Source organism: Artibeus jamaicensis, unplaced genomic scaffold (assembly GCF_021234435.1).
Source record: "Artibeus jamaicensis isolate MK-2021 breed Jamaican fruit bat unplaced genomic scaffold, CSHL_Jam_final contig_432, whole genome shotgun sequence".
NCBI lineage: Eukaryota > Metazoa > Chordata > Mammalia > Chiroptera > Phyllostomidae > Artibeus > Artibeus jamaicensis.
In genome coordinates this window covers 12724753-12745867 of record NW_026521828.1, presented here as the reverse complement: position 1 = coordinate 12745867, position 21115 = coordinate 12724753, and the positions used below count along the sequence as shown (strand labels likewise).

The following is a 21115-nucleotide window of genomic DNA, read 5'->3' as shown; positions in this document are numbered from 1 at the left end:
CCCAGTGACCTGGGAGTCCAAGGCGCCGCTTCTCACACTTAAAGGGCCAGAACAGACCAAAAATGTCGCAAGATCTCAAAGCCCCAGAACCTATAGCTCTAAGCGATGAAGAAATAGCAAAACTCTCAGATGCACAGTTTAAAACACTGGTCATCAGGATCCTCATAGAACTGGTTGATTATAGCCACAAATTAGACAAATATATGAAGGCGAAACTAATTGAAATGAATGGAATTGCACAGGAAACCAATACCGATGAAAAGGAAACTGGGACTCAAATCAATGGAGTGGACCAGAAGAAAGCAAATAATGGCCAAACAGAAAAGAGTCAAGAAGCAAGAATTCAAAGAAATGAGGAAAGTCTTAGGAACCTCCAGGACATCTTTAAACGCTCCAACATCCGAATTATAGGGGTACCAGAAGGGGGAAAGGCACAACCACCAGTGGAAAACTTATTTGAACAAATAATAAAGGAGAATTTCCCCAATCTGGCAAAGGAAATAGACTTCCAGGAAATCCAGGAAGCTCAGAGAGTCCCAAAGAAGTTGGACCCAACAAGGAACACACCAAGGCACATCGTAATTACATTAGCCAAAATTAAAATGAAGGAGAAAATCCTAGAAGCAGCAAGAGCTAAGGGGACAGTCACCTACAAAGGAGTCCCCATCAGACTGTCAGCAGATTTCTCAAAAGAGACCTTACAGGCAAGAAGGGGCTGGAAAGAGGTATTCCAAGTCATGAAATCCAAAGACCTACAACCAAGATTGCTCTATGCAGCAAAACTTTCATTTAGAATGGAAGGACAGATAAGGTGCTTCTCAGATAAGATCAAATTCAAGGAGTTCGTCATCACCAAGCCCTTATTATATGAAATGTTAAAGGGACTTATCTAAGAGAAAGAAGTTAAAGAAACATGAACAGTGAAAGGACAACAAACTCACAGTTATTAACAACCACACCTAAAACAAAAGTAAACTAAAAGGACAGCTAGATCAGGAGTGGAAATATAGAAATGAAGATCTCAAGTAGGGTTAGCAACAGGGGAGTGGGAGGAGGAGAAGGGGGGAGAAGGTACAGAAAATAAGTAGCATAGACAGTAGATAGAAAATAGATGGGGGGGCAAGAATAGCATGGGAAATATAGAATCTAAAGGACTTGAGACACATGGTCATAAACTACAGGGGGGGTAATGGTGGGGATGGGGGGTAGGGTGGAGGGGAATGAAGGGGGGAATAGAACAACTGTAACAGCATAATCAATAAAAAAATAAAAATAAAAGTGAATCAAAAGGAAAAAAAAAAAGAAATCCACTGGCGATAAATTAGGGAGGTGGGAGAAAGCAGAATGGGGTATGAGGAATCTCTGTAATTGGATAAAGAGTAAGATTAACAGACACATGCTTCCTTTCCATTGGTGGGTATAAGCTAGCTAATAGTTAACAACTAACATGATAATAAAAATGAGGGGTTCTGTGGTCTCCTGCTCTGGTGCAGTGATTGTGTGCTGACAGGTCTGGAGAAAAGGAATTGACCCTGACATTCCAAGGGTATGTTATCTCAGACACAGAAAGACAATAGACAGGCTCCATGAGGGTAAAAATTGACCTTTGTCAAAGAAGATACCGGCCTAAGACATGACTCCCCTCCATGACTCACTTTTAGTTAAATTTTCATTTCAGACCAGCCTATGTGGTTACTTTAGGTCTCTGAGTTGGTAAAGCCACTGTGCAGACCTCCCTGTAAGTTTGTCAGGTTTCACATTGGCCCCTTTTTCATGAACAAGTTTCGAGTTCACGGGTCCTAAAGAATGTGAAATGTACAGAATTGATAACTGGGAGTTCGGGTCTAGAAAGAGATGCAGATTAGGATGTTCAGAGATGAGTAACACCGGATGACAGCGGGGAGCTAATGTGGAAGGCAAACTCCTTCCTTCAGGGGCATGGTTGAAGGATTTACGAGGGAGTCATATTTATCGCGGCCTGCCCAGAGTATGGGTTCAGGTCCAAGCCCCCACCCCACCAACGGAAAGTCTCTTTGCCCTTCAACCTTCTTCGCCCCTTTCACCCGCTGGGGCCAATCGGCCACTCCAGGAGGAAAGACTACGTTTCCCGACATGCCTCGGGGACCGGGCTAATGAGGAGCCGGAAGTGGGATGTGCGAGGTCAAAGGGTTTGAGGGAAGTGGGCGGGCGGTGACTGTCGGGGGGCGTGCAAGTGAACCGGCTGGCCGCAGGTCGCGGGCATGGCTGAGGCCAGGAAGCGGCGGGAGTTGCTTCCCCTGATCTACCAGCATCTGTTGAAGGCCGGCTATGTGCGCGCGGCGCGGGAAGTGAAGGAGCAGAGCGGCCAGGTAAGCGTGCGCGGGCCATGTGTGAGGGCCGCGTGCTAGATCTGGAGAGCGGCACCCCCGGCCCATTCCTCTGGTGGGTGCCCAGAGCCGGGTCCCGTGGTGCTCGGGCACGCGACCGGGCGTGCAGCAGGAACCGCAGCCTCTGTCCTCTGCTGCGGCCCCTAGACTCTCTGGGCCTCAGTTTTTCTATCGCATGCAGTGGGCTTGCCGGGACGTGTGATCTACGCGCAGGGCCCTGTGTAAGTCCCGCGTCCTGTTCCTTCACCCTCGTCCTAGTAGCGTGGATTTAAAGTTTCCTAGGTGCCGGACCACGTGGTTTGGCGCCGCCCCCTAGGGCAAGAAAGTAGCTGCAAGTTTGAGGGGGAGATTGCCATCAGCCCCGAGGGTAGGGACCGTGTAAAGGAGGGTGCGGAGAGAAGGAGCCTATGGCCCCCGTAACTGAGCTAGGGCTCAGGCCCCTAGGCCCTTAGTAGCCCTTCTGTACGGAGTCAAACAGCTTTTGGATTCGAACTTCAGGTGTATTCATTTCTTCATTCATTCTCACAACTGTTAATCTGGCGCTTGGGGTGCCGGTGGTAAAATCATGAGCACTACATTAAGTGCCAAGAATGAGAGGCTTAGAGTACTGAGACAGGGCTGGCGGGTTGCCCCGGTTAGGGGTGTCCAGGACTGTTTTCCGGAGAAAGTGGAAGTTGATATGAGATTTAAGAGAGGGGAAGTGGATATTCCAGACAGATATGCAAAGGTCCTGCGGTGGGAGGGAACTTGTTGCAGACTGTTGGCCTTGGGAAAGTCCATTGTGGCTGAAATGGGGAGTTCAGGGTAATAGAGGTCCCTTGGGGGAAAGATGCTGGTTGGAGCCCTATAGCAGGCAGTTTCATCTTATTCTGAGGAGCAGTGCTAAGCCCCTGGAGGTATTTAAGCTGGTAAAATGATTAGTTGATATCCCTTTGGCTACAGTGGGAGCTCTGGTCCTGATGCTTGTTGCTGTCAGGACCTCCTGGAGAAACTAAAAAGGGTGATGGGCCCTAAGACATCATCTATGTTTTCCAACTGTCTCTAGATCTCAGTTGCCCTTTTTACCCTGCTTATAGCACTTAACAGCTAAAGAGAGCAAAAGACAGTACCGGTCTTCATTGGGGCATTTGCCTAAGTAAAAGTGCCCTGTGTGTGGAGCATACACTCTAATAGGAGCAGACAGGTGACAAATATTTTAAAAGTTAGTGATATAAATGGCTGGTGCTGGCTATAAAAATTAGACAAGCAAGTAGAGTAGGAATCTCCAATTATAAATAGGGTGGTCAGGAATCTCCCCTGAGAAAGTAACATTTGGGCAGAGAAGGAAGGGAAGGGTGAAGTGTGAACTTAGGAGTGGAGAGCATTCCAGACAAAAAGAAGAGCAAATCTTGATGGGGGCAGGGTGGCCCAACACATTTGCGGGACAGTGGAGCAGAGTGAAACTGACACTCGAAGTCTCAGTGTTCCTGGGTCACTGTGCAGGGTACTGACCAGATGATCTCATCAGGCCTGATAGCAACCTGCTAGGTGGGTGCTGCTGTTTTCCCCATGTCACAAAGAAGGGACCTGAAGTTGGAAGAGGTGGAGAGATTAGCCCAGCTACTTCACAGAGGAGTTCTGACAGAGGAGTTCTGAATGACTCCAGGTGCACCCTCTTGGTCCCTCTGCCCAGGTTCCTGACACCCTCTGCCTTCACCGCATGTTGCTCACTGAGCCTCCCTGGGGCACTTGACAGCCCAGGTTCCTGGTATTTGCAGAGGCAGTGGGCCCTATCACCTTGGCATCAAAGGCCTGGATTTCACCTGGTTCCCTCTGCTTCCACCAAGGGACTGGCACTGTTTGGTTCCATTACTTTCCCAGTGGTTAAGTGACTATGATTATGCCACCTGGCTGCCTCCAGTATCCAGGCTGTGGTTCACCCTGCCATGGGGAGATTGATCAGCCTAACCTTTAAGAGCCTTTTAAAAGGTCACTTGTGGGAAAAGCCCTATCTCCGGGCCTCTAAGCACAGAAAGTGCCCAGGAGGCTGAGGGCTGGATAGATGCTCTAGCCTGGAACATTTCAACTCCAGTCTCTCAAAGGCACCTCTTGCCAACATGTTGACTTACAAGGTTTTAACCCGGAAGGTTTGGATGGCATTGGCAGGTCCTGGCAGACATACTTCCCAAAGCAAAAAGAGCACCCTTCTCAACCCCCTGTCTGTGCAAGTTGTGAGCCTGTAGAGAGCTGGGCCCAAGGAGGACCCTTACTGTGCTGGGGTGTTAATTGCTGCTCTCTCTCTCTCCTTCTCTGCAGAGAAGTTTCCCGACTCAGCCTGTAACCCTCCTGGACATCTATACGCACTGGCAACAGTAAGTATGATGGTTCTGAAGGTGTGAAGTAGGGATACCCCAAGTTGTCAACTCGGAATAAGCTAGGCTACTAATCTGGTCTCAGATCTGTCTGCCACTGTAGACACCATTATCACCCCCAGGAAGCCAGGTCACAGGTGTGGGTGTCAGGTAGGGGGAGGGGACATTGAGAGCTGTGATCAGTATTGAATAACAGCAAAGACAGAAGCTTCTCAGCTATTTGTTATTCATTCAGTCAAAACAAACATTTATTGAGCACTTACTGAATGCCAAGCCCTGTTCTAAGTGTGAGGTGTCAGACATGCCTCCTTCCTCCCTGGAGTTGACATTGGAGCCAGGGAGTTAGGTGTGCATCAAAGAACAAAACACATGAATGTTAGGTTACAGTGGCAGTAAGGATTACGAAAAAGAGGTAACTAATGCCAAAACCGCATAAACCTTATTTGGGTTTCTAGGGGAAGCTTCCCTGTGGGGACCTTTGATTTGAGAACTTCCCTGACAAAATCGGGGAGTGAACTAGGCAGTAAGTATGGAGAAGCAGGTGGAGTATACCTAGCAGAGGGAACTGCTGGTGCTGGGGCGTGCGGCCTTGGGCCCAGTGCAGATGAGGCTGGACAGTCGGCAGGGCTAAGGAGTTGTCTTTACCCTGAGAGCAGGGGGAGCTGTGGAACGGTGACTCAGAATGGTGAGGTTGCTCTGTAGCCTGGCAAGACTGGGGGGCATCATCATCCAGGCAAGAGCTGGTGTGATGGGAGGTAGGAAGTGGATTCCGGGAACATCCGGGGGTGGAGCCGGGGCCTGCGGGTGAGCTGGAGGGGCAGTCTAGTTGAATCCCAGGTATCTAACTCATGCATGGGGGTGGAAGGAAACCTGGTTTGGAGGGGAAATTTCAAGGATGTGTTGAGTGTGAAATGTGTAAAACTTAAGTACTTTTCAAGGATGGGGAAGTAAGCCAAGGGTATATCAACAGAGGAATGGTTTGGGAGTGAAGGAAGGCATAGTTGTACTCTCCCCGTGCCCTGGCCTGGCCACAGCCAACCAGGCAAGTAAAGGACCTGTAGTCGTGTCCCACAGAGAATATCAAATTGTCCGGGGTGGAGAAGAGATGGCAGAGGGGCAGGTGAGGGACCACGCTGCACATCCCTGAGGATAAAGGGAGTGGCGTGTTCTCTGGGCCCTGGGAGGCTGAAATGGGATCTGTATGTGCCTGCTTTAGGGAGAGATCTCAGTTTCTGAACACAAGTGCTTGGTCATCAGAGCCACCCCCAAATGAGAGAGGCCACAGTGGGATTGGTGAGCTCCCTGTTAGCAGAGGGATGTAAGCAAAGGCAGGAATGGTATGGAAGGGATCCCAGCTTCCAGTAGAGAGCTAAGGCCCTTAAAAGCCTGCTAGGCTCTCAGTTCTTAGCTCTTTGCTGGTAAAGCAGCCCAGGACTCACCCCCCACTTCCTCTCACTAGCTGTCTCCGTCTCGCCCAGGTGTTGCAGGTGTTATTCACAGCACTTCCTTCCCCAGAGAACCACTTCAGCAAGCTGTACCACAAGCCCTTCCCTGCCTCTGGCCTCTGTGGATAAGGGGTACTGTGTGAAGCAGGAACCTCCTACCCACCAGAGGAAGCCTGGCCTAGTGCGACAGATTCGAACCCAGCAACGATCTGTAGGACCAAGGCAAACGGTTTCCCGAGTCTGTCTCTGTCTGTAAAGTGACAGATAGTAAATAGAGTGCTAAACCTGGCTGTTGGAGGCGCTCCCTCCCCAATTTATATAGCACCTGCCTATGAGCAGGACTGTTCTTTATGTAACTGGGAACAGACCAGAGAGCAGCTTCTTCAGTGATATTTGCCATAAACGAAACCTGTTTTTAACAGGAGATTCTCAGCAAGTGACCTTCCTGGGAACCAGGGACCGGAGAGCACGTCCCAAACTGTGGCAGAGCAATTGTAGCTGGAGAACATGGGCACGGACAGTGACTCCTCGGGGTGGCAACGTGGAGTCAAAGAGATGATGCTTGAAAGTTCCAGGGACTCAGCCATCTGAGTGCTTATCCTGCCAATGCCCTGGGCACTTGTTTGTTTTGAGACACGTGTTGGGCACAAAGGATACTTCAGTGAGCTGGAAAAGTTCCTGACAGGCCCCTCCCTCTTCCCTGGTCCTCACTGTCAGGTGAGGGCAGCAGGCAGGAAGGAAGCGCAGTGACAAGAGGGAGAAAAGTGCTCTGAAGAAAACGAAACAGGATGTGAGGGCAGAGAATGTCTTCGAGGTGATTAGAGAGGCCCTCTCCGAGAAGACTGTGCTGGGCCAGGGAGGGCCTGGGCGGAGTCTTCCAGGAAGAGGGCGTGGCAGGTGCTGGAAGTTCTGGAGGGAGGAGGAGCCCAGATGGCTCTGTGAAATGCCTGCAGGTGCCGGGCCTGTCACTTGACACCTTTTAGCTGCTGGTACTGACCATTCCTGATGATCTTGAAGACTGGACGACTGTAAAAACACTCTGAAATGAGTGAAAATGCAGAATTTTCCCTACACTATGTCTTCATTGCTGTTTAAACTCTGTGTGTTTCCTTTGGAGTGGTGGAAGGCTGTGGGAAGGTCTTTCTCTTTTCAAATCTCCTGGAGTTGTCCTTGTCACCAATTGGTATAGCCAGTCACCCTTGTCCTACAGAACCTCGGAGGTTGGCCGGAAGCGGAAGGCAGAGGAAGATGCAGCATTGCAGGCCAAGAAGGCCCGTGTGTCAGACCCCATTAGCAGTTCCGAGAGCTCAGAGAGCTCGGAAGAGGAGGTGGAGGCAGAAGCTGAAACTGCCAAAGGTGGTAAGAGCCCTGCATACCAGGTGCATCAGGGCGAACGCTGGTGCTTGTCGGGGCTTAGCCCAGGGCCCGGCGCCTTTTGGGAACAGGCTGTTGCATATTGGATTGTTCCAGTAGGGGCCCACCTCCAGCTTCTCCTTCAGTGAGCCCTGGGAGGACCAGGACCTCTTAGGGGGGAGATCAGAAGGGCCTCCCTGTCTGTTTCAGGATTGATTTGAACCCTCCCTCTGTGCCAAACACCGTGTCCCTGGCGCCTTCTTGCTTGGCAGGACTACGAGCCAGTCCTTTTCCTCCAGGGCCCCAGTGACTCACCACCAGGGAACTGGAACTCCATCGAGGATGCAGACTTGTAGCTTTCACTTTGCCTCTCTCTCTCTCTCTCTCTCTCTCTCTCTCTCTCTCGCCCTCGGTGGATATGGCTGGTGTGTGCACAGCCCTTTCCCACAAGTCTGGGCTGAGCCTCAGAACCGTACCCAGCACCAGGCAGCCACAGCAATTCCTAGGGGGGCTGAAACCCGTTCGCTGCTTTTAGGTGAGAAAAAGCTCCCCTGGCTCATCTAGCAGGTGTTTGTGTCTTGCAGCCCCAGTTGTGGGAGCGGTGTTACCCTCACGCGTGAAAGAAAAGGCCAAGGTGAGTGGGGCCACGTTCCCAGTTGTTACCTGTTTAAGAGTTAAAATGCCCTGTAAGCAACAGTCTCCTGTGTCCGGGAGGGTTGTGGGTAATTGCCTGGCCTGGGTTCTCATCTCAGCCTAAGGCGCCAGCTCTGTGACCTTGGTGAGTCCCTTTATCTCTCTGGGCTTCAGTTTCCTTTTCTATAAAACTATATAAATAATTAGGAAATAATGATCATAACCACAACAAACTGCAACTTACCACTTTGCAGGTTAACGGCTGTGTTCCTCCAGTGGTCACCTAGTTCCCCCGGCACCTCTGTGAGGGGAGGCGCCACTTTTAACCCCAGTCATTCATTTATTTATTTTTAGAGATTTTATTTATTGCCCTGACCAGTGTGGCTCAGCGGGTTGGAGTGTTGTCCCGTAAATGAAAGGTTGCGGGTTCGGTTCCCAGTCCAGGCACAGACGTGTGCAGTCTGAGGTCTAGGCGTGTCCCAGGAGCCACCAGCCGGTTCTTCTCTCACACCGATGTTTCTCTCTCCCCTTCCTCTCTAACAGCAATGAAAACAAAATTGTCCTTGGGTGAGGATTTTTTTTTAAGTAAAGCTTTTATTTATTTCTCGAGTGGGGAAGGAGAGGGAGAGAAACATCGGTGTGAGAGAAAAATATCCATGGGTTGCTTCTCACACGCTCCCAACCTGGAACATGACCGTAACCCAAGTTTGTGCCCTGACCTGAAATCAAGCCAGCGACTTTTTGGTTTATGGGACAGTGCCCAACTCACTGAGCCACACCAACCAGGGCTTTTTGAAAGCCCCACTTTAAAGGTGAAGAAATGGAGACCTAGGGAAGTGACTTGTCCAAACTCAGACAGCTAGGAAGTGACAGAACTGGGTTCAGATGTGGTCACCAAGCCATCCCCAAGTGTGTCTGTCTCTTGTTCTCTGTAGGCAACGACCAAGACAGCCAACAGGACAGTGAACTCCACACCACACCCTGCCCCTGGGCAGGCCCACCTCCTCTCTGGGAAGTCACCCAAAATGTCATCAGGGCCCTCAGCAAATACCGTCCTGGACTCAGAAATCAAGTCGCTGGGCAGTGTCTCAGCCCTCAGAACCACCGCCAAGCCTGGTGAGAAGCACCCAGAGTGTGGGCTAGGAGGCAGGCAGGCCTGGGTACTCCTTTGTCAAGCTCCAGGACATTCAGAGCCTTTTCTCCATGACAACAAGGACCCCCCACCAGTACCAGACATTTTCCCTTGATGAGGGAGAGCCAGCCACAGGGAGGCATCAGGATTTGCTGAGGGAGATGAGCAGCCTGGGAGGGGGTTAGGGACTAAACTCAGAGGGGCCCGGGTTTGCCTCTGTTTCTTGTGTAAAAGGACTTTGCCCTGCCCGCCTCATTGTGTTAGTAGGGGAAGTTTTCTAAGCTGGGGCATGTATTAAAACCCATTACGCTGCGCACAGGGCCTCAGGTACGTGAAACATAGGGACACAAGCAGAGTGCTCCTAAGCTCCAGGGCTTCCAGAGATGATGGAGCTGAAGCAAAGCCCAAATGCTCGCTCACCCGCTACCTGGCTCTGATTAGCTGGTGTGGCAGAGTGCTGGCGGGTCTGGGGAGGGTGGCCGTCAGTGCGCTTCCTGTTCATCCCTCAGGAATGGCGTCATCAGGCCAGGCAGCCAGCTCCAGTGAGGACACCTCCAGCTCCAGCGATGAGACGGACTTGGAGGTAATTGCAGCCTGTCCTCGGGAGCTGCCCAGCATAGACGCCCAACCTTCCCTCCCTGGGGCCGGGCTTCACAGACCACTGGGGCCAGATCAGTTCAGCAAGCGTTTCAGGGTGACCGGGAGCTGGAAAGGCTGAGGCCTGGGGCGCGGGGGGTAGGAGAGGTGCTGGCCATTGCTCCCGGGGCCTGAGGAGGGTCTAGGGTGGTGGAAGAGAGACACTGTCTTGCCCATGAGACAAAGAAAGGCTTCCTGGGAGAGGTGGCACTGGATCAGGGCCTTGGTGCACAGGGGCATCCAGGAGGGCGACGTAGGGGAAGAGGTGTTGGAGCAGGAAGTGCTGTGCAAGCAAAGGCCCAGGGACGGCTGCGGGGCACTGTCCTGTGGTGCAGTTGGGGTGAGTGGGGTGAGGTTGCCAAGGGAGTTCTGAGCCTGCTGGCAAATGCCAGGCCTAAGCACCTGGCCAGAGGTGGGCAGGTCTTAGTCTGGGCCTTGTCTCTTCTCTGAACTGTGACGGGATGTCAACTTCCCACTGTGCACCTGCCAAATGCCAGGCCCAGGGTGCTGTCATGGGCAAGATGGGCAGGGTTCCTGCTGCCTGGGGAGGTGGGGGTCCCTCAGAAATTTCATTGCAATGGTGGTGGTAACTGTGAAGGGAAAAGGTAGAGAGCCATCGGGCAGAGATAGGAACGTGATGTGGACAGAGGGCAGCATGGGCAGCGACGAAGACAGCGAGCTCGGTGCTCTTCAAGAATGCTGACGTGCACTGTGGTGGGTGGGAGAGGAAGTGATGTGAGACAGCTTGGGGGTCGGGCTAGTCACCGCCTGACCGTGAGGACCACCAGGAGGAGTCGGGTTATGCTCAGGCTGCGGAAAGCCATTGCAGGGTTTCAGGCTCAGAGGTAAGGTGACCTGGTTTGTGTTTCAAAGAGTTTGCTGGCTGTGGCCTGGACTGGAGGGCAGAATGAAAGGAATGAGCCCATAGAGGGGCTGTTGGAGGGCTGTGGGCAGCGGGCGCTGGGGGCCCCCTGTGCAGGTATCGGGGGTGGGCCAGCAGGGTTCAGGGATGGACGGGGCTGCTGCCCGGAGTACTTCCCACCTCTCCTCCAGCCTCACCCAGTAACACGTCAAGCTGGAGACCTCACCCCCATCTACCGCAGTCCTGGCTGCAGGTGCCTCCCACTTTCCATCCCCACCCTCGGGGCCCTAGCTATAGCCAGTCCTAGGATGCCCTGGGAAACCAGCAGTTAGCCACATGGCCTCTGTGGGCCAGAGACCGGTGCGGGGCCGTGGCAGCAGTAAGGAAGAGTTCGGGTCGGAGGAGACGGCTGCCCCGAAACCCAGGGTCAGGTGAGGGCTCGCTGCTGGCAGAGATGGTGATAGGGCCCTGCCTGCCTTGCAAATGCCAGCCTTTTAGGAAGGCTAAAAGCCCAGAGAGGGAAGGAATGTGCCCAGGATACTTCAGCGAGCCTGTGGCAAGCTTGGTATTCAGATGCTGGCCCTCAGCTCTTGTGATGGCCGTTGTGATTCGATACTGTAGTTGAAGAGTCAGGTGAGGGTGGGCTTTCCTGCTGGAGAGCCTGTGCGCCAGGTGGCAGAGCAGCTCAGTGCTCAAAAGGTCTGCCCCCAAAGCTGCACAGACGTGGGTTCCAATCATAGCTGTGCCCCTTCACCTTGGTCTTGAGTGAGTTGACCTCTCAGAGCCACTCGTCCTTTTCCAGAAAATGGGCATACTGACGGTGTCCATCTTGGGGGTTGTTCGGGAGGCTTTATGAGCCATGAAGCCTCGTGTGTCCTCCTGGGGTGGGGACTGTCATGCCTTACCTGATGCCGTCTCATTCCAGGTAAAACCGTCAGTAAACCCACCACAGGTCAAAGCCTCGCCAGCCCCTGCCAAGGCGTCTCTGGGGAAAAAAGCAGCCACCACCCCTGGGAAGGCAGGGAATGTGATACCCCAAGTCAGCAGAGGTGCCCTGGCCCCAGCCAGCAGGGCCATAAAGGCCGAGAAGGACTCGGAGAGCAGGGAGGAGGAATCTGAGAGTGAGGAGGAGGCCCCCGTGGGGACACCCAGCCAGGTGAGGCCTGGGAGAGGGCTGCCCTTGGGGTCCCCTGGTCCCAGCAGCCTGGGGCTCTCCCAGGGCCCCAGCTAGGTGGTGAGCACCTCCTCTGCCAGAGAAGACGCCCCTTGGAGTTGGGGGAGGGGGAGGGGAGGCGGAGGTGTGAAACTTGGGGCAACAGCACCTGGGCTTGCCGCAGCTGCCTGTGGAAATCGCCCTTTTCGCCTGTTGGGCGGCCTAGAATGGCTGCTTCCCAGAGGGTGCTGGACCCCACTCGATCAGTAACTCCGCTGTACCTCAGTTTCCCTGCCTAGTAGATGGACTGCTGTCCTTATCCCAGCTCGTCTGCTGTGAAGGGACTTGGGGAGTTTCCATTGCTCAGCCCTCTGGCTTCTTAGGCCAAATCATGGCTTGATAGCTAAGAGGAATTTGGTTTTCTTCCACCTGCTGGGACCCCCTCTCCCTAGTGGGTGGTAAAGGGTACAGCCCCTGAGGCTCTGGGTGCATCCCAAGGAAAGCCCATAGGGGCTGGGGAGCTTTGGGATCTGAGAGGAGAGCAGGAGGAGGGTCAGACGGCAGCCCTGAGCACCCCCAGCCGAGGGCCCGGGGCGGAGGTCCCCCCCACAGGGCGGTGAGTGGAAGAGTGTGATAAATAAGATTGCCCATGCTAGACTTTCGTGAATGTTAGGGAGGAAAGTGAGGCGGGGAGGGGCGTCGGAGTGGCCATTTAAACTGGAACACTCGGGGGACGCTGCCCAGGGGAGCCCTGTGTAAAGGCTTGAAAACCTGGAGGAAGAAAGGGAGGGGCCACGTGCTGCGCGGGGGCTGATTCCCGGTGGGAGCAGAGCAGGTGCAAGGCCCCGAAGCGGGAGCAGGAGAGAACCGACAGGCACTGATGCTGTCTGCAGGGCTGCTGCTCCTCAGCCCGGGCCAGTGTTGCTGTGCCCACGGCCACCCCATGTTGCCTGGCACCTGTTTTTCAGAAGGAACCCAAATGTGAACATTTACCTACAATCTCTTTCTCCGTATTGCTTCAGATACGTGACAAGGTGCAAGCCGAACACACCCTGTCTGGAGTAGCCTGCACCCTCTGCTCAGGAAGGTTTTTAGAAGGGGGTGATCAGAGCCACTGATTTTCTGGGGTGATTGGCTCAGGGCTGAGCAGCTGTGACCTTGTTAAGACAGACAGGGCTTGCAGCCATCCTGCCGAAACCCTGATGCCATGAGCAGAGCCTCAGACCAGCAAGGAGTCGGTCAGGGGGTCCGTGGGGAGGAGGCCTAGACCCTGGGGGCCTTGCCCCCTGAGGCTAGGACAGCCTGGCCCAGGGTCCGCCTGCCGTCCATGTGCAGAAAGCTCGGGGCAGGCCCCGCTCGGTCGGCCGGGCACAGCTCCTGTGCGCACAGCCTCCCCACTGACCAGGCCGCCCGGTGTGCAGGGCAACCGTGGGGCGGTGCAGAGCATCAGGGACAAGCACCGTAAGGAAGGAACTGGTGTCTGTCTGGCCCCAGAGGATGAGGCTGAGGTGACCAGGTGAGATGGGCCTCAGGGATTAAAGAGTGTGGAGCTGATAGGCTACGTCGCAGCATGAGCCAAGGTGGAGAGTGGGGAGAGAAGCAGGGGGTCCCGAGAGCCCCATGAAGCCCTCTGCTTATCCCGAAGGTGTTTCCAGAGGGTTTTCAGGAGGAAAGGACCGATTGTCTTTTCTCTTTTACTAGGTGAAGGCCTTGGGAAAAATTGTCCAGGTCAGAGCTGCCTTAGCTCCTGCCAAGGGGACCTTTGGGAAAGGGGCCACCCCAGCAACCCCTGAGAAGGCAGGGCCTGCAGCTGCACAGGCCAAAGCAGGGAGGCCAGAGGAGGACTCGGAGAGCAGCAGTGAGGAGTCAGACAGTGAGGAGGAGGCACCAGCTGCCAAGACTCCTCTTCAGGTGAGGCCCAGGGAAGGAGAGCTTGCAGCCCATGCCCACCCCCAGAAGGCCTTCTGAGGACTTGGTCTCCCACCCCCAAAGAGCCCCAGGCCTGCTCAGAACCCTGCCCCAGCCCGCCTGTCACACAGAGGGATGTTGGGGGGCGGAGGGTCACTGGCCTGTGTGGCCTCCTGTCTCTCCTCACCTCCACCCTCTGCACCTCCTCCCCTGATTCTGCTTCTCTGGCTCCAGGTGAAGCCCTCAGGGAAAACGCCCCAGGTCAGAGCTGCCTCAGCCCCCACCAAGGACTCCCCCAGGAAGGTGGCTGTCCCTGCACCCCCTGAGAAGGCAGGGCCTGCAGCTGCACAGGCCAAGGCAGGGAGGCCAGAGGAGGACTCGGAGAGCAGCAGTGAGGAGTCGGACAGTGAGGAGGAGGCACCAGCAGCGGCAGTGCCTGTAACCTCAAACCTGGCTCAGGTGAGGCTGGGACACTCTGCATGGTCGGTACCCTGCCTGCAGAGCCACCCATGGGCTTCTCCTCCCCCTGCCCCCTGCACCTGGAGCCCCGGTCCCTAATTGGCCCTCCTCACCTCTGTCCTACTAACACACATTCCCTCTGCAGGCCCCCTGCTGTAATCCTGTCCTCTGTCACTCACAGGCAAAGCCCTCAGGGTTTAAAAATGCACAGGGCAGAGCCACCTCAGCCACAGGACCCCCAGGGAAAGGTGCTGCCCCAGCACCCTCTGGGAAGGCAGGGCCTGCAGCCACCTCGGCCCAGGCCTGGAAGCAGGAGCAGGACTCAGAGAGCAGCAGTGAGGAGGAGTCAGACAGCGATGAGGAGGCCCCAGTAGCTGTGGCCTCGGCCCAGGTGAGACCCCCACCTGTAAGGCTCCTCGCTCCGCCCCCAGCACCCGAGCCATCCCCACCCTGTCCTGTACACTCTGTTATGGTTCGCCCTCTCAGTCTCTTGCATCTGCACGCAGGCATGCTTTGGTCTCCTTCCCCTGATCCCGTATGTCTCATTCTAGGCAAAGTCATCTGGGAAAGTTCTCCAGGTCGTACCTGCCTCCGGTCCCACCAAGGGGCCTCCTCAGAAAGCAGGGCCTAAAGCCACCCAGGTCAAGGTCAAAAAGGCCAAGGAAGACTTGAAGAGCATCAAGGAAGAATCAGACAGTGAGGAGGAGGTGTCTGCAGCCATGACTCCGGCCCAGGTGAGGCCACAACCTAGCTGGACCCTGAGTGGCTCCCACTGGCTGGCTCCATAGGAAGCTGTGGGGAAGGATGGCAGTGAGCTTCACCTTTGGACAGGTGGAGGCTCGGAATCCAGGATCCTTCTCTGGCTTCTAACTTCTGTGTCCCCCTCAGGCAAAACCGGCTATGAAAACTCACACCAAGGTCCTTCCAAGGAAGGGAACACCCGTTACCCCTGCGGCTGCCAGCGCCCCCAGGAAAGCAGGAACAGCAACTTCACCAGCCGTCACGTCGTCCAAAGCTGTGGCCAGGGGCACCCAGAGGCCAGAGGAGGAGTCTTCAAGCAGTGACGAATCAGAGAGTGAGGAAGAGACAGCGTCTGTCACAGCTGGGGGACAGGTGAGGCCAAGTGTGCTTGGCTGACTTGGGCCAGCCTGCTCGTGGTCCTCTGGGTCCCCGTGTCATGGCTCTCTTCCTTGCTGTGCTAGGCCGAGCCTGCGAGGAAAAGCCTCCCGGCAAAAGCTGCCTCAGCATCCACCAAAGGGCCCTCAGGGAAAGGGACCGCCCAGGTCCTCCCTGGGAAGGCAGGGTCTGCGGCGGCCCAGGTCGATGCCAAGACGCACGAGGACTCAGAGAGCAGTGAGGAAGAATCAGACAGTGAGGAGGCTTCCTTGGCTCCGGCACAGGTGAGACCTAGAAGAAGCCAACCCATCCCACCCACATCAGTGCCTGGGACTCTGCTCTTATCCCTGGTGTGCAGAAGTCCCCTGCAGCCTCAGTGCAGCCTCGTTCCCCATTTTTCACTCTGTCTCCTGTGTGGCCTTTGAGCCCCCACCGAGGTGCTTCCTCGTGCTTCCCGTAGGCTCTGTCGGGAACCCCATCCGCCAGGTGCTCTCCTGCCCAGGGCGCCTGCGGCCCCAGCCCTCAGAGCTCCCAGGCTAGAAGGGTGGTGTGGGCCTGCACACAGATTATCCCAGCATGGTGTGACAGAGAGAGGACACCTGCCTGGGGTCTCAGAACCCAGGGACTGCATCCAGGGGCTTTGGAGGTGAGGCCACTTGGAGGCAGTGGCATTTAAACTGTGGGCTGAGTTGGCCCAGTGACATGATTGTTCAGAGCAACCCCAGCTTATGAAGGGCCCGGAGTGGGAGAGCGCCTGGTTTGGGTGAGTTGCCCCAGGTGGAGTGTTCCGGTGGGATCACCATGCAGACAGTGTAGCAGCAGCGAACAGTGGGGGTTGGAGCGTGCCTGGGTTCAAGGCCCTGAAAAGCGATGTAATCCATCAGGGCCTCTGTTTTCTCTTCTGTGAGTTGAACCCTGGCAGGGTTGAGAATTTAGCAAGGTCTCACCTGCCACACCCAGCAAGGGCTCATCCTGGTGAGGGCAACCAGGCTGCCGTGCCCCAGAATCCAGGTGACTGCCAGCCTGGGAGAACTGGACAAGGTGAAGGCCGCTCTCTCCCTGCGCTCACCCGCCCACCATTCATTATTTTTAATTGCTGCTTTCCCCCCCCAATAACCACTCAGAAATGAGTCATTTCTTATTTCCCTGTACCAGAACACACGTTTTTATGGACTTTTTTGGTTCCCCTTTACTATTACCTTGTGGGACCCAAGTTCTTATGATCTCTCTACTGAGGTTTTAAACTGCGCATGCGCCCTCCCAGAGTCTCAGCCCAACAGGCTCCTTCCTGTCCCCTTTCTCCGAGCTGCAGACACGGTCTAGAGCAAGGTTCAAGGTGCCGTCTCCTCCTGTCCGAGCCTCCCCTCTCTACTGTGAGATAGGTGTTCTTTAGCATCGGTTTCCTGAGACAGAAATTGGAGTGTGAAGGGGTTGTTGAGTAACATGCCCCAGCTGAGCCAACCAGTGAGGCTCAGAGCTGGGCCTTGGCCCCACGGTGCCTGTCTCAGAAGCCTTTTGCCTTTCTCACTTTCTTCAGCCACATCTTTTTTTTTTTTTTAATTTATTATTTATTTTTAGAGAGAGGAAAAGGGAGGAGAAAAGAGAGGGAGAGAAATATCAATGTGTGGTTGCCTCTCACGAACCCCCTACTGGAGAGACCTGGCCCACAACCCGGGCATGTGCCCTGACTAGGAATCAAACCACGATCCTTTGGTTTGCAGGTCTACGCTCAATTCACTGAGCTACGCCAGCCAGGGCCTCCCATGGATTTTAAAGCGATTTCATTTTCATTTTTATTCTTTGAGTTGTGGGTTTTAAAATAGGGTAATTTTCAAATATCTGGGATTATACACATTTCTTTATGTCGCTCATTTCCAATTTAATCCTGTGGTAGCTGAAGCACATGTCTTGTATGATTTCAGTCTCCATAAGTTCATTAAGATCTGTGAGGTCAGGTTAGTCTTCATTCTGTCTGCATAACAGACACTGCTTGCCTGCAGATGCTTGAGAGCTGTGCTGATGGGCACCTTGGCTTTGAGTCACACACAGACTGTGCTTTAGGGGCTTGTCTTTCTGTAAGTCCTGACTTTTCACTTCATCCATTCCCAGGTGGGTGAGGGCATCTGGGGTGGGGGGACTTCTGTGCCCGATCCAGTGACATCTCTGAGGGAGGCAGGGCCTTGTAGTGCTGCCAGACTGCTCATTCTGCCTCACATCAGCAGGGCCTTGCTTCCCATGCCTGTCAAGGAGTTGGCTCTTTATTGTTCTCATCTCAGGGTCTGCACTTGCTGGGGGCCCTGCAGGCATTTGGGGGACACCCTAGACTCAGTGAGCATCAGGTGAAGCTGAAGAGAAACTCACAACAGCAGTCTGGTGTCGTGTTCTGCTCTCCCCAGTCCCTGGCTCCCACCTCACACAGACTAGGTTGGCCGCTTACGCTCCAGCTACTACCTCAGTGTCCCAGCCAGCCAGAAGGAAGAAGACACATGTTTTCTACATGTGTAAGAACGTCTAATGTGTGCTCAACTTACATTCCATTAGCTAGAACTTAATCACGTGGCCACCTAGCCAAAAGGGAGCCTAGCGTACCTTTGCTCTGAGTAGTCTTGTGATTAACACTAAGAAAAGTGCTCACAGTAATGAATATCAGTGCTTATCACATACCTGGAACTGTGAAATACTGAGAAACTCTCACTAACCCTCACGACAACCCTGTGGGTGGGCCCTATTATTATCCCTGTTTTACAGAGGAGGAACTGAGGCCCGTGACATCAGATGGTCTGCCCAGGCTCACGCAGTGGTCGTATGGTGGCACTGGAACCCAGACTCGGACGTCTGGCTCCAGAATCGGGGTCCAGGGCCAACTGTCCCACTGCATCTCACCTTCCACCTTCCATAATTCCCTTTCCTTCCAGGCGGAGGCCTCAGTGAAAGCCCCTCAGACCAAAGCCAGCCCAGCTTCCGCCAGAGTGGCTTCAGCTAAAGGGGCAGCATCAACTTCTGGGAAGGTGGTCACTGAGGCTGCTCAAGCCACACAGGGCTCCCCAGCCAAGGCAAGTGGGACCAGAAGCCACAGGAGGTGCCAGGGGTTGGGGTGAAGAGAAGGTCCAAGCTGTGGCCCCAGCCTGGACAAGGGCCCTGCAAAGTTGGGTGCAGCCTCACCATCACACCGTGGGTGGGGCTTAACCTGAAAAGAACTCTGCCGTCCACGTCTTTCCTCAATACTGTTACCTCCTCGGAATCCAGGTAAAGCTGCCAGCGAGGACAGCCCAGAGCCACAGTGCCGTCTCGGCGAGGGGCCAGGCCTCAGGGCCGGCGGAAGATGACTCAGAGAGCAGTGAGGAGGAGACAGACGTCGAGGGCGTGGCGCCCACTCAGGTGAGGCTCGGGGAGGGTGGAGAGCGGCCCGGTACCTCCCCTCTGTGTCTGGAGCCCCCCACAGCACAACTGCTCGAGCTCCATCCATCTTCTATGTCCCTCTGCTTTCCCTTCCCTGATTCTGTTTCTGTCACCCCAGGCAAAGCCCTCAGGGAAGACTACCCAGGTCAAGACCACCTTAGGCCCCACCAAGCAGTCCCCCAGGAAAGGGGCTGACCCGATACCCCCCGGGAAGACAGGACCCACGGCCGCCCAGGCCAGGAAGGAGGAGGAGGAGGAGAGCAGCAGCGAGGGGTCGGACAGCAACGGGGAGGCAGCTGTGACACTGGCTCAGGTGAGACTTGATGAAGCTGCGACCGTGCCGAGCCACTGCCACCTTAGTCAGAACTTGGGCTCAGGGCCATCTGGGTAAGGAAGACCAGAGTCAGGCTCTGACTCCAGGAAGGCTTCCATGTCTCCCTTCGGTGAAACCTGCTGTCAGACTCCCCCAAACCAAGGCCTCCACCGTTTGAGTGGACACCAGTCCCAGGGAAGGCTAGGCCAGAAACTCCTGACAAGGCACATGAGGCCAAGAACGCAAGGATGTCATAGTCAGAGAGTCGTGGGAAGGCTTGGATGGTGGTGCAGGCGCCACAAGACCCTGGGGAGCTGGAGGAAGTCACATCCCTTTTCTGGGCCTGGGACCTCACATCGGCTTGTGCATCTCCCCAGGGAGAGCTTGTCTAGCTTAGTGTGAAACCTGGGGTTTGGGGAGAGCAAATGAAGACGTGGCTTTTATCAGGGTGATTTTCCCTGTCTGCCTGCAGAAGGCAGCAGGGGTCCACGTCCTGCCAGAGTTCACAGTAACAAACTCCAGGACTCACCGGGCTCAGGTGTATAATGGGAATGATGGGCATAGGCCTGGTGCAGGGGACAGGTGGCAATGGGCCTTGAGCCATGGTGTCAGGAAAGACAGGAGGGAGTGGTGGCAGCCAGGGCAAACTGGAGAGCCCTTCTCCATCCAAGAGGTGGTCTCTGTCCACTCCAGCCACTTGTGACCTTGTAGAAATGTGCCCTCTGTGCAGCTGGGTCTTCTATTCCCGAAGGAAAGCTGGAAGTCCCTGTGCCAGGCCAAGCTCCACCCCCTGTTAGATCCATCTCTATGAGCAGAACAAGCACCAAGGAGCTAGGAAGTGTTCCTAGCACTACTCTCCGAGTCCGTGCATCAGCCACCTGTTCAGCCCTCTGTCTTGCTGATAGAGATAAAAGGACCAAAGATGGTGGCCCTGACCCCAAGGAGCTTACAGTCTGTAGGGAAAGACAAGGTGACTGGGTTTTCGGAGAATGTTCTGGTAGGGTCTGTCTAATGGACCTGGGAGAACAGGTCTCTGAGAGGCCGGAAGAGGAGATGATAGTGCGGAGCTGGAAGGGAGACCTGGAGCCCACCAGACCCAGGAGAACAGAGTGAAGACAGGCCCTCCAGGTGCCAGGCAGGGCGAAGGGTGCAAGCGTGTGCTGGGGATGAGGCCATGCGTGAGGTCTGTTGGGGTCAGCAAAGGCCAGCTGTCAGGCAGCAGGCACTGCCAGTGGCTTATTCCCAGAGGCCTCGTTGCCCTGGCCGTATTTTGGCTTGTGCAGCTTCCTTTTTTTCTCCTTTTTTTTTGTTTTATTTTACTTTTTAAATATATTTTATTGATTATGCTATTACAGTTGTCCCATTTTCACCCCTTCATTCCCCTCCACCCTGCACAGCCCCTCCTACCCACATTCCCCCCCCTTTAGTTCATGTCCATGGGTCATACATATAAGTTCTTTGGCTTCTACTTTTCCCTTACAATTCTTGCCCTCCCCCTGTCTATTTTCTACCTTCCATCTATGCTATTTATTCTCTGTACCTTTTCCCCCTCTCTCCCCCTCCCACTCCCCTGTTGCTAACCCTTATGTGATCTCCATTTCTGTGGCTCCGCTCCTGATCTAGTTGTTTGCTTAGTTTGTTTCTGTGTTTGTGTTTGTTTTAGATGTGGTTAATAATTGTGAGTTTGCTATCATTTTACTGTACATGTTTTTTATCTTCTTTTTCTTAGATAAGCCCCTTTAACATTTCATATAATAAGGGCTTGGTGATGATGAACTCCTTTAATTTGACCTTATCTGAGAAGCACTTTATCTGCCCTTCCGTTCTAAATGAAAGTTTTGCTAGATGGAGCAATCTTGGATGTAGGTCCTTGCCTTTCATGACTGGGAATCCTTCTTTCCAGCCCCTTCTTGCCTGTAAGGTCTCTTTTGAGAAATCAGCTGACAGTCTGATGGGAACTCTCTGTAGGCAACTGTCTCTTTTTCTCTT

General features: G+C 54.3%; 1 protein-coding gene across 9 annotated transcripts in view; it reads left to right on the top strand.

The window, feature by feature from the left end:
* Positions 1-2188: 2188 nt before the first annotated feature.
* Positions 2189-21115, top strand: part of TCOF1 (treacle ribosome biogenesis factor 1) — a 35782-nt gene continuing 16855 nt past the window's right edge. For 7 of the 9 annotated variants that reach the window (XM_053665895.1, XM_053665889.1, XM_053665896.1 and 4 more), the window contains exons 1-16: positions 2189-2348; positions 4662-4717; positions 7373-7521; positions 8100-8149; positions 9084-9264; positions 9790-9863; positions 11704-11934; positions 13633-13842; positions 14074-14298; positions 14480-14689; positions 14850-15032; positions 15187-15411; positions 15501-15698; positions 18330-18467; positions 18661-18792; positions 18932-19126. In XM_053665895.1, the coding sequence (XP_053521870.1) occupies positions 2241-2348; positions 4662-4717; positions 7373-7521; positions 8100-8149; positions 9084-9264; positions 9790-9863; positions 11704-11934; positions 13633-13842; positions 14074-14298; positions 14480-14689; positions 14850-15032; positions 15187-15411; positions 15501-15698; positions 18330-18467; positions 18661-18792; positions 18932-19126 (2565 nt within the window). In that variant the 5' untranslated portion in view covers positions 2189-2240. The remainder of the gene's footprint in view (positions 2349-4661; positions 4718-7372; positions 7522-8099; positions 8150-9083; positions 9265-9789; positions 9864-11703; positions 11935-13632; positions 13843-14073; positions 14299-14479; positions 14690-14849; positions 15033-15186; positions 15412-15500; positions 15699-18329; positions 18468-18660; positions 18793-18931; positions 19127-21115) is intronic. The other 2 variants (XM_053665891.1, XM_053665890.1) reach the window with 2 other exon arrangements.